This window comes from Saimiri boliviensis, chromosome 9, assembly GCF_048565385.1.
Source record: "Saimiri boliviensis isolate mSaiBol1 chromosome 9, mSaiBol1.pri, whole genome shotgun sequence".
NCBI classification, from domain to species: domain Eukaryota; kingdom Metazoa; phylum Chordata; class Mammalia; order Primates; family Cebidae; genus Saimiri; species Saimiri boliviensis.
The window spans coordinates 63,920,025-63,932,273 of NC_133457.1; the positions used below are offsets into that span (position 1 = coordinate 63,920,025).

The 12,249-nt window shown below is 46.5% G+C and overlaps 1 protein-coding gene across 3 annotated transcripts in view; it reads right to left on the reverse strand.

Moving 5' to 3' along the window:
* Positions 1–562: 562 nt before the first annotated feature.
* Positions 563–12,249, reverse strand: part of SCN10A (sodium voltage-gated channel alpha subunit 10) — a 99,139-nt gene continuing 87,452 nt past the window's right edge. For all 3 annotated transcript variants that reach the window (XM_010341490.3, XM_010341489.3, XM_010341488.3), the window contains 3 exons: positions 11,277–11,381; positions 5,861–6,131; positions 563–2,577 (listed from right to left, as the gene is read on the reverse strand). In XM_010341490.3, coding sequence (XP_010339792.1) covers positions 1,361–2,577; positions 5,861–6,131; positions 11,277–11,381 — 1,593 coding nt within the window. In that variant the 3' untranslated portion in view covers positions 563–1,360. The remainder of the gene's footprint in view (positions 2,578–5,860; positions 6,132–11,276; positions 11,382–12,249) is intronic.

The window sequence follows — 12,249 nt, forward strand, 5'->3', positions numbered from 1 at the left end:
CCCAATAGTTAATGGAAGATCATGGCTGTCATTACAATCCCTATATCCTGTGTTGTCATAGGGAGCCTTTGCTTTCCTGCATCTCAAGATCTGCAACATACCTTTGGCCTAAATAAACTCCTCTGACAATTCTTACTCCATTCAACCCATATAATTTATGGGACTTAACTCCTATTTACGTTTTGTTCTTGGAGCAGTGCCCATCATCTAGTAGGTACTTAATAACATTTGCAGGATGAGTGAAAGGAACTACTGGCCATACCTTATCTACTGGATCATCATTCTCATGATTATGCTTTTCCTTCTGATTATACGAACTATGGAGTTCTGGCCCCAGGGTAATATAAAAACTCTCCTTCTTAACATCTGATTATGAGAAGTGAACAGACTCTGGATGTATTGAAAAGCCGCCTTTTTAGCTACACAACAGAAAGGTCTAGCCATTTCAGCATCAGAAAGGAGTGTTTGTCCCATACAAATAGGGCAGGCACCATTGAATTCTACATGAGATGCGAGGGCTATAGAAAGCATTCATTTTATTCCCTTCCCACCAATTTTACAAGTGAGGGAATTGGAGTTAAGAGGAGAAAGACTTTGGCCCTGGTCAGCCAGGCAATCGGTGGAAGAGTTAGGATTCCAACTGGCATTTCCAGATAACAGGACAGTGCTCTTTCCTGCTCCACCCAGCCTCAATCTCAAACTGAAAAATATAAAAATCCCATAAAGTGGGATTTTGTTGGTAAGTAATTCAGGATACATGTCAGTATCATAGAAATAAGAGAAAAATGAAACAATGCTTTAAGGTATAACATCTGGACATACCTTTAAAAATATTAATTTTAATGGATATCTCAAAGGCTTTTCAGACATAGGCCACAGGTGTGACCCTGGGTCAGAGAAGGTGTCCGACAGCTCTCAACATGCAATCATGCAAAATCCTAAATAACATTGCCCATCTCTATGTGGTGCTTCACAGAGGACTATCTTGGACCTTCAGCCATGTTCTTGTTCCGTATCTTTGGAAGTTCTGGTCCTGAGAAGTTTGTCTCAGTAATTATAATCTCTGATTACCACCAAAATAAAAGGACCAGGGATATTTTCTAGAGAGTAAGAGAACCCATCATCTGATACCGAAATGCAGAAGGGAAATCACAGTGGAAGTGCTCTTGGCTTCTGCCTCCTTTTCGTATATGGGGTCTTTTTCAAAGGTGGCTACCAGTTGCATTCCCTGCCCAGTTTTGACATTGTGACCAGTGGCATGCATTGGTGAGGCTGTAGCTGGGTGTGATCTGTGGTGGGAAAGAGTTAACATAGAGCAGAAGGACACATCAGAACTGTACATGTCCAGGCTGCAGTGTCCTCATGAGGGCCCAGGGGCAGTCACCTCCTTACTGGTGGCTTTGTCTTCATTTTGCATTGAGCTAGATGTGCTCATGTTGACTCTGTCATTAAGGCCTCTAGTGACACTCTCATAGGACGGTGGGAAAGATGTGGCGGATGCAGTTTCAGATTTGTCTGGGAGGACACAGTTTTCATTTGCCATGAAAGCAGCAAAGCCTTCATCTGGGAGTGATGCAGCCTCCTCCTCAGCTCTGGGCACACTTGGGGTGTTGGAGAGTGCCATGGAGCGGTGCCGCACATAGCTCCGATAGGCCTTTTGAATGACAGTGGCCGAAAGGTCTTCTTGCTTCCATCGGAGAGTGGTTGCTATTGGTTCATAGGACGATGTTGAAAGATTGGTTGCCATAAACTTCTCCTCCATATTTGCCTTCAGAGAATCCAGCTCCCCGGATTCTCCTAGGACATTCTTGGTGAAAGCAAAAAGGATGTCCAAGCAGTGGATCTTATCTCCAGGGACCAAAGGCAGGTCCATCTGGCTCAGTATGTTTCGATTGGGTTTTGGGATTCTCAGGGGGCCAGAGAGCGTGTCTGCAAAGTCTGAGAGAGCCGAAAAGGTAATAAACTGAGTTGCCTCTGGGTCGAACTTCTCCCAGGTCTCATAGAACATATCGAAGTCATCCTCACTCAGGGGCTCGGTGCTCTCCTCCGTGGCCACATTGAAATTCTCCAGAATCACTGCAATGTACATGTTGACCACGATGAGGAAGGAGATGATGATGTAGGTGGTGAAGAAGAGGATGCCCACGGCTGGGCTCCCGCAGTCCCCCCGAGAGCCATTGCTGTTGGGCAGATTGGGGTCGCAGTAGGGGGGCCCGGTGTTGAGGATGGGGCTGAGGAGGCCATCCCAGCCAGCCGACGTGGTGATCTGGAAGAGGCAGAGCATGCTGTTGGCAAAGGTCTGGAAGTTGAACATGTCGTCGATGCCGGCCTCCCACCTCACGTGGGGAAAGCTGGACATGCCGAAGATGGAGTAGATGAACATGACGAGGAAGAGCAGCAGCCCGATGTTGAAGAGGGCAGGCAGGGACATCATGAGGGCGAAGAGCAGCGTGCGGATCCCCTTGGCCGCTCGGATCAGTCTGAGGATGCGGCCGATTCGGGCCAGGCGGATGACTCGGAAGAGCGTCGGGGACAGGTAACTCTGAAGTGACTTAAGAATTGCAGAGAAAACCAGGCCTTTAAAAGAAGGGGAAATGATCTAATTAGCATCTCCAGCTATGAGTCCCAACAAAGTTGGCCATGATGGCACTCTGCTCGGCTTGGTACGGACTGCCACTTGGGCATCCATATTTGAGGACTCTGGGAGTCCTCGGAGCCTGGCATGGCAGGTAGCACAAAGTAGGAGCTCAGTAAATGTCCATGGCATAAGTCCTCTCTTCCTCATCAGTCTTACCCTTCCTACCATGTAATCTTTGCCTCCACCCAGAATATCCTCTTGGTCACCCTCCACAGTCAAAACCTTGTGTTCTGCGGCCAAGTTCAGCCAGAAGTGATTACAGTTTATTCCACAGGCCCACCACAGTCTTTGGCCTGTTTTCGCCTATGACACAGACCCTGCTCCTCCCTGAGATTGCAGCCTTTGGGTCATGCCCTTCCCTGCACCCTGGTCCTGTGCTCTGTGAAGGCCAGGAACCCCCATGATTCCTCTCCTTACCTCCTACTGTGAAGACTGACTCTGTTTCTGGCACCCAGTCCTGTGGGTAATTGTACAGAGCCTGGTGTTATATTACAAGGGTGCCTGAGTCGTCATGCAACCTGATGACAGCCAAAGCAGAATGTCTTTGAATGACCAGCTGTCTGCACAATGGTTTGATTTATTTCTTTCAGTTCCAGCTGTGTTTGAACTTTATGTTAAGGCCTGGAGACAGGTTTTTTTTGGGGGGGTGGGGCTCAGTTTCTGCCCCCAACTCCAACTATGAACAAAGTTGGAAATGTAAAGAATGTGTATGTCCCTCTATGTGATATCTAACTTGAAGATTTTTGAAGCTTGGTCTTGGGGACCTGGGGAGTCCTATTTGTACCAAAGGCCTCCACCAAAGATGAGACAAGGCTTTTGGGTATGAGAGGGTTCAACATCTCGCAGGAAAAATGGCAAGGGATGCAGCAGCAAGCTCTCACTTCCTGCTGCATTCCCTGGGCCCGCTCCCCTACCTGCCCTTTGCCATTGTGCACATAGGTCATAAATATTGTGTTGGAAAGAGGAAGAAAGTAGAAGGAGACTTGGAAGATAATTATAATTTTGGATTATAAAATCTTTGTAGAAGACCTTCTGTGAAATTCCAGTTTATCTAGGACATGCTCCCACAGCGTGGGGTATATTATTTGTCTATATACTCTGGTAAAATTTTCTGTCAGACACCTGGTCTACAGTATATTTTAATTTGCTCCAGGATCTTATTTTAAGGGATAATGAGTCCTCATACTTGTAACAATTAAATACTCACTACCTCTTGCTGGTGGGAAAGAAGAAAGGGAGGTAAGGAGAGAGGGCAGAAAGATTGATATGTGGGTTTTTCTGCTTATTTTCCAGCTCTATAAGGGATCCCTGCCCCAGCAGATGGTGCTACCCTGTAAGTTACAGGAACTGGTAGTTAAGGTATCCCCGTCATATAACTAAGCACTTGGCTATGTTTTATTTCTATATAAATGATATATAAGCAAGCTCCCTTCTTTAATATAAAATCAAAATTGGAATCTTGGAATCTTTCACTTTGGAAGACAAAACAAAACAAAAATGAAAACAATCAACCAACCAAAACTCCTATTGTGCTAAGTGAGATAAGCCAGACACAGAAGGACAAAAGCCACATGATTCCATTTATGTAAGGAATCTAAAATAGACTCACGGAAGCAGAGACTAGATGGTGGTTTCCAGGAGCTGGGAGGAGGGGACATGGCGGAGGTGCTTGTCAAAGTGACAAACTTTCAGTTATGTGACGTGAGAAAATCCTAGAGCTCTACTTACAGCATAGTGCCTATAGTCAGCAATACCGTGTCGTCTACTCAAAAATTTGCTGAGAGAATAAACCTTAAGTGTTCTTAGCACCCAATAAATAAATAAATAAATAAATAAATAAAAGAGCAGGAGGAAATATTTGGAGCTGATGGACATGTTTCTGGCATTGATGGTGGTGATGGTTTCATGGGTGTATACTTACCCTCAAACTCATAAAAAGTTGTGTACATTAAACATGCACAGCTCTTTACATGTTGATCATACCTCAATAAAGTGTCAAAAAATAGAGCAGCAATATCAAAACAAAACAAGAACAGAAACAAACTGAAATCCCCAGAAACACATGCAACCCAAGGCTGTGTTTCAGCACCAAGGAGGGGAGGTTGGTGACATCTTGGCAAGTTGTCTTTAGATGCCATCAGCTCTTGATAGTAAATCCGTGGGAAATTAAACCCAGGCTATGCCCTGACATGAAAAGTAAGCAGGTCAGGATATAACCAATCAAGACACATTTATAATTCCAGGTGAAGCTGGTGAGCTGTGATTTGGCCTTTATAGAGTCAAACTTCAGCTAAACCATAAGAAGTCCAGGGACAGTCTCTTGGCTGCTGGTGACAGGCAGCAAGTTCATGACAAGAACAGAGCCTGGTCTAAGTTCAGCTTCACCCCTTGGAAACTCTGTGACCTTGCATAATATTCTTGATCTCTGAGTCTCAATTTTAAATGTATAAAATGTGGATAATAACACCTGCTTCACAGGGCTGCTGTGAACATTCATGGAGCCCAGCTCAGTGCTCAGAACTTAGTAAGTACTCAATCATGGCAGCTCCATTCCCCCATGTTAGCCTCTAACTCTAGTAATTCTCTCTGAACACCACTGGGCCCAAAATACCGGGTCTGTCATTCAACAGCACCCAGATTGGGCCTTAACAGTATTAATTTCTTGGCATTGATATCTTGACTTTTCTATCACTCATGTTCCCTAACAGAACAGTTGTGTATAGAGTCTGAATTCCAGACTCTAGACTTGAGAATCTCCTTTGAACAATCTCCTCCTGGTCTTTCTTCATTTTGATGGCAATCCACCTCCTTTTTCAGAACACATTTTAAGACTCACCTCACATTATACCACGCGCCCTCCTGCTTTCAAGACCATAAAAGTAAGGTCTGCTGGAAACTCCATTATCTAACACTCTGAGGTTCTCAGGAGGAGTGATTATTCCCTGTCAGGCCCTGAGGTTCTGGCCATGAGCTGCGCACAGTAGGCACCTGAAAACACTTCATGTGAGCATGGAGAAGGTCAATAGAACCTCTTCATTTCACTGAGAGAGAAGCCCAAGGCATTTAAAACCTGCTGCTCTTGGAAAGCCACAAATACAAGGTTCTTCTAAGATATAACATGTATTTCAAAAAATTGGTTGGTTATTTCCCTGGTTTTAAAACAGTCTCCAAAAGACCCCCAGGCAGACGTGGGGCTTCCCCACCATGTGGCTGCTCACTTACTCGCAATGGAGAGAACCACGACAATGAAGTCAAACACATTCCAGCCATTGGTGAAGTAGTATTGCCTCAAGGCGAACATCTTCGTGACACACTCGCCTGTGAAGACGGCCACAAAGAACTGGTTGATTTTGCCCAGAATTTTTGTCTTTTCTTCACTCTGCTCATCAGTCTCCACCATCATGGTGACCATGTTGAGGCAGATGAGGACCATGATGGTGATGTCAAAAGCTTGTCTGGTCACGATGTCAAAGACAAAACCCTGGAACTTGTTCTGAGAAAACAGGAGAGAGTGGCATCAGGGCCTTCGGGCCAACACAAACCAGGTACCTGTGTTATCCGTAGACAAGTTTTGTCTCCATCACACTCCACAACCGAACAGAAGCCAAATACTGTCCTTACCTCTTCCAAAATTTCACTTTCTGTTGACTCTACCTCACTGCCCCAGTTCAAGTCCTTAATACCTTTCCTGGCCCCTTGATGTCACCAGGCCCTTCCTTTGTCCTGGTCTGTGCCCTTACCTCTATTTGCAATGCCCTCCCAATCCTCTCTCTTGGCTGTCTAAATTCCAACACTCTTGAGTCATCCACCTCTCTTAAGCCCCACCTACTGCATGGAACTTCCCTTAGTCACGTGACACTACACCTCCCTGTCCCTTCTGGGTTCCCACAGCCTTTTCAGTCAGCCTCGAGTTCTAGCATTTCACGTACGCGTTTCTTCTTCTCTAGTAGACAATGAGCTCTTTGAGGACAAGGGCTGTACCTTCCTCAACTTTGTTTTCCTGTAGTGCCCTGCACATTGCAAGAGTTCAAGAACTGTTTGAAATATTAACCTGAGCTACTTTGCTGAGAGTAAAGTCAAGTGCAAAGGGAAAATTTATTCTTGTAAATGTTCTCTCTTTATTTCTGGTGCTGGGCAAATGCCTAAGCAAATGCAGGTATAGGGCGTGGGGTCAGGTCTTGGTTTTTTACGTCTTGGAAGGAGGCAGAGTGATCTGGATAACCAAGAGATCATTTATGTCTGGTTATTTTTATGGTGTCTTAAAAAAGGTCCTAGTGTGATCCTCTATTCTTTTAGTGCTGTGAACATCTTACTGCTCTGTGAGTCCTTAATCCCAACCCCATTCCCCACTCTTTGACCTTCTCCAGACCTTCTCCTGACCTCTATGGGGCTCACCTGCCTTGGTCGGCACCAATCTCCCTCTTTTCAAAGGCTGCCATTCTCCTATACCCCGTGTACCTCTCGGGTAAGGCCTGGGGTCCTCCTTGTTCACCACTGGCCCATCAACGCCACTGCTCTTCCTGTGTCTTGTAAAACCCCTTCCTGCTTTGAAGCTTTGCCGCCTCCTCATTACAGCTGCTTGCCAACACCCTGGTCCCTCTGCCTCATTACTGATGGATGAGGCTCTTGGCCACATTTGCCCAGTCTTGGCTACCATCCTAGGCAACATTAATGTCCATGTGCATTACCCTTAGTCTCTTGGTTTATTGCATAAATCTCTAAAGACCTAGTTACTCCTAACTTAAAGCAGAATCTTCCAGAAACTTACATCTCCCTCCAGCTACCACCTTAGATCTCATCCCACCCTCAAAGCAAAATTTCTTGAAAGAGTTGTGCACAATTACTGTCCCTCATTCACTCTTCAGCCCAGGTCAACAGAGCTTTTGCCCCTATCCTGACATTGAGATGGTTCTCACTAAGATTATGAATGACTTCCCATAATATTAGATCCAAGGACATTTGTCCGACATTGCCTAGTACTCCCTCCACCTTGAAATGTTTTCCTGGTTTCCACCATGCCTTACGTTTCCAATTCTTTTCTTGCCATTTGTGATGCTGTTTTATATTCAGTCTCCTTTATCCAACTTGTGGACATCAGAGCTCTTCAAGGCTCAGTCTTGAGCATCCTTTGCTCTTCACCTCAGTTTTTTGTCCCTTGACAATTTCCGCAGCCAGGAATTAATATATATGTGTAACTTTTGGCTGTTAGCCTCTGTCTCTGGACTGTAATCCCCGTAGGAGTAGGAACTTTGTCTATCTTGCTCACTGCTCTAACCCTAGCGTCCGCATAGTGCCTGGCTGCAACAGATGCTCTGAAAATTGGTAAATGAATGGAAGACAGAATGGGCAGCTCTGATTTAACCATAGCACAAATAAAAATTTAAAGTCACCCTACCGTATTTGTTTAAATTCAATTCTGTACAAAGGGTACATACTGAATGTATGAGATGTATAAGCCTCTGCATGAGTGGCTATGAGGGAGGAAGACAGGAACCTGTCAGATCCCTGCCAGGGAGCCCACAGGAGCTGCACAGCAGGCAGATGGGGAAGTGCTGTGATGAGGCTGGTCCCTGCCTTCTGCGTCGCTGTGGGGATGGGTTGCTACCCTGTTAGGTTAGCACAAAAAATCAGACCCAAGTGGCCTTGGCTGAAGGCAGAACTGCTGGCTCACATCTTTCCTGGGGTGGGAATGGGATTGCTGAGGCACTAATCCCTTCCATTTCATCACTGAAAATGGTGAAAGACTACAGGCCCATTCAGGGTCACATGAATTCTAATTAAACAGAGCAGGCAACAGCATCGCTAAGCGGCTGGGTGTCAGGTTTGTCCTGGGTAATCTGACTTTAGGGAATGGAGCAGCTTGCTAGCTGCTCTTGGCTTAGCCCATGGTCAGGGATCATACCTTTGCAGCCCTTGGTGCTCTCAGAGATGATGAAGTGGGTGATTGGTGATGTGATATCCTCTAAAGCCTACTATGTTTCAGTAGAGTATGTGAAACCTGCTTTTACTGACATAGCAGGGAATGTGATAGAATAACATTTCCCAGTCTTGTGGCATCCTTAGCCTTTGCTACGGAAGAAACAAGATTTAGAGCCTGAGAATCATCAGAGGTGAGAGGAGGCGTGTGGGGCCCCTATGTGCCCAGGTAAGCTCTGTCATGAAACTGCACCATGCATGGATGGGGCAGAAGTCCTGTGTCAGTGCCTTGCTGGTATGCCCAGCTTGACCTCTGGGGCTCCTAAGGGGAGAAGGTGCACATTCCAGGGCCAATAATCTGGCCAAGAGCAAGCTGGGCCTGGGAAGAAGGGTCATACATAGTTGGGAGGGGGCATTTCTTTTTTCCTTGGGTTTCTTTCTTGGTTCTGGACTTTGAAGACACAAGATGGTCAGGCTTGTGCCACTGGGTATGTGGGTGTCAAAGACGTTGCCTGCTGTATGGGTGCTGGTGAGGAGCTAGGACGGGCCCAAGTCTATGGGTCCTGGAGAGCAGCCGTCTGCAGTTGCTGCTTGGACTCTGCTTTGTGCTGGTTTCTCTGTTGGCATCCTCGTGACTTCAAAGTTTTGTTTAATTGTCCAGCCTTGCCTCAGCTGTGCTAAACTAGGGACCAAAGGAGAGAGCGTTTACCTTGCTTGGGTCAGAATATTAAGGGGAGAACCACGTTCCTCCATGAAGGCTAGCATAAGGTTGACAGTTAATTAGTAATCCACTCCCCCTTCATTCAAAGGAAGGAGAATCTTAGGAACAGACTTGGTTGTGAGGTTTCGCTCCCCGGCCCCCATTGTGAAAGGTGGGGGTGTCTCCCCTAGGGCCACCCTCAGAGGATCTTGGTTAATTAGGGGAAATGGTCATTTTGTGGCAGGTCTTCCTGCCTGACCATTGGCTCCATCTCCCACTCCTACTTACTGCCTGGAATTTTAACATTAGGGTCATGCCTTTGTAGGTAGATGCCCTGTCCAGGGTCCTTTGTTGAAATATGACTTATCTTGTCCTAAGCATGTGGTATTCCTTGAGAGGAGGAAGCTTTCTTTGGCAGCCTATGGGGTTGCGTGATGAGAAGGAAGAGGCTGGGGTGTCAAAGAGCGATTGAGTGGTGTGTGGGGGAAGGTGCTAAAAACCTTCACGATTTTGCCAAGGGTTGCCCCTAGCACACACCTCCTTGGGCATCTGGTTCAAATGTGGATTCAAATTTACTCCAGCCACCCACCAGTAAAGGCCAGTGTAGACTCAGCTGCTTGCTTCTCAGTAAGTCTTAGGGTCCTCCTCCCATTGCCTGTGACTTCAATATGGTTGGACTCAGCCTTTCACTTAACGTCATATAATTTTGAGCCTGCTCCTGCGCATTGAACTTGTTGATGGAAGGATATCCAATGAGCCTAAGCACCTTTTTTCAGGTCTACTCCAATCCTGTTATCTTGGTCGTACGGGGGATTTAGGAGGAAAGCTCTGTCCCTGCAGAGGTCCGAACCTCCTATCACTCCCCACTCCCTCTTGTAACACTTCTTATCAGAATCTAGACTAGTAACAAATTCATGACCACTATTTCAAATAAAGTGCCAAAAGTCATCCCTTCTTTTCTCTTGCAAATGTTTTTGACTTTGTTCTGACAAAGTTTGAAGTAAATTATGCAAATCCTGTACCCTGATTAAAAAATTTCAACACCTTGGCTAACGGAATGCATGTCTCCAAAATTCATTTAGGGAAAGGCTTGTTCCTTTGTTAAAAGTCCTTTGACTTTGCCCTTGTGTGGGGAAGGGCTAACGAAACTGTGCCACGAGCAATACCTGTGGTTTTCTTCACAAATGCTGCATCTGAGCCACAAAAAGCTTATATAAAGGGACAGAGTGGCAATTCCATTCACTGGAGTGGATGGCTCAGAAATTCTTTGAAGAAGATCAGCAATAATTTCTGACACATCAACATCTTCACCCCCAAACCTGTTCATCCATTCCCCAAAAAAGCACTATTCTGGGGCCTCTCAGAGCCTTGATGTTTTCTATCTTCAGGTGATATTGTGTGTGGTATGGGTAGTGCGTTTAGTGGAGGAACACAAAGCCATGTCTCTTGAGATTTTTATGAAAAAGGGAGTGAAACTAGGGTCTGCTCCTAATTTTTGGCCAATCTTTAAACTCCAGAGTGGGATAACTTTTGGTTCCTATTGGGCCACTCGACCGTGACCGTGACTGCGTCTTGGGTTCCGGGTGGGGCTGAGCTGTGACCATCTTCTCTCTGTACCTGCAGGCATGGGGTAGAATATCCTGGAGATCAAAACTGTGACCTAGACCGTGATGCATAGCTACACAAGTTTCATTTCTGGGCTCTGACCACCCTTACTGTCACTTAGCTTCATCTGCCTCCAATCCTGGGTTCGAACCCTAAAACTGTTGGAGAAACTCAGTGCTTCCCCAAACAGAATCATTTCAAACACCTTGGAAGGTATGTTTACTCCGGAAGACCAGAGTTGTTTCTTTTTAACTTCTCATTCCTTGGGCTTCGGAACCCTCATCACCCTCACCCCAAAGTCAATCCACATCTTCCCCTCCAGGAGCAGCACTCCCTCAAGCCCCTGCCTGGCACAGGCATAGACTGTCATGCTTGATTCACAGACAGGCTGTGCTACAAGAAAGCACAGGGGCTCACCAGGGGCCGTGGGATGGGCTTCTGGGGCTTCTTGGAGCCCAGCTTCTTCATGGCATTGTAGTACTTCTTCTGCTCCTCTGTCATGAAGATGTCCTGGCCCCCTAAGTGCAGAGAGGGCCACACTGTTATTAAAGCAACAGGAACCCCCCCGGGGATACCAAAATCAGAACAGGCAGGACAGAAAGGATCACATCAACCTTCTCCCCTCCTCCGCAGATAGACACGCCAAGCCCAGCATCAGGCAGCGTCTTGCCACAACCAGCATTAGAAGAGTGGGACTCAGTTGCATTGCTGACTCCCTGCCTGAGCATCTAAAGCAAAGCCAGTTTCTGTTCTCCAGGGACCCAGAAATGCTGCCTGGATAGAGGGTGGGAGGGTTTGGAAACTGGAGTCAATGAGAAGGTACATGTTGGCTGAAGTCTGAGCCTCAGATCTGGCCTGTTCGTTCCAGTGAAATTCTTTGGGCTTCTAGAGTCAGAGTCCCTTCCAGGTAGTGAGGGATTCCTGAAGACCTTGAAGCAAAGACTCTAGGACAGAAGTCCTCAAATCCATTCTGGAGAGGAGGAGCTGAGGACAATTACTGCCTTACCCTTGGGTCGTTGGTCTCAGAGGGACCTTTGGTTCACTTGAGGCCCTGCCAGCCACACTGCCCTCTGCTGTACAGTGCTGGAAACTGCACCACCAAAGATGCCTTCCTCCCTTAGGGTTGGATATCAGTTTTTCTTTAGGGACTCTTTGGATTTCCTTCATCCAAATTCTCACCTTTAACTTCCTGACACGATTTGAAAGACACTCATTTCAACAGCATGCTTGTGTAAGTTAGTCCCTGCAAATGCTGGGAACATGGGCTGAGATCTGTGGAATCTGAAAGGAGGTCTGAGAAGATCTGTGGACACACAGCGCTTCCTGGGAGGACCATCTTTGTGGGGCAGAGAAGGAAAGAGTAAGGGCAGGGTGCAGGTGAGCTCCGGGT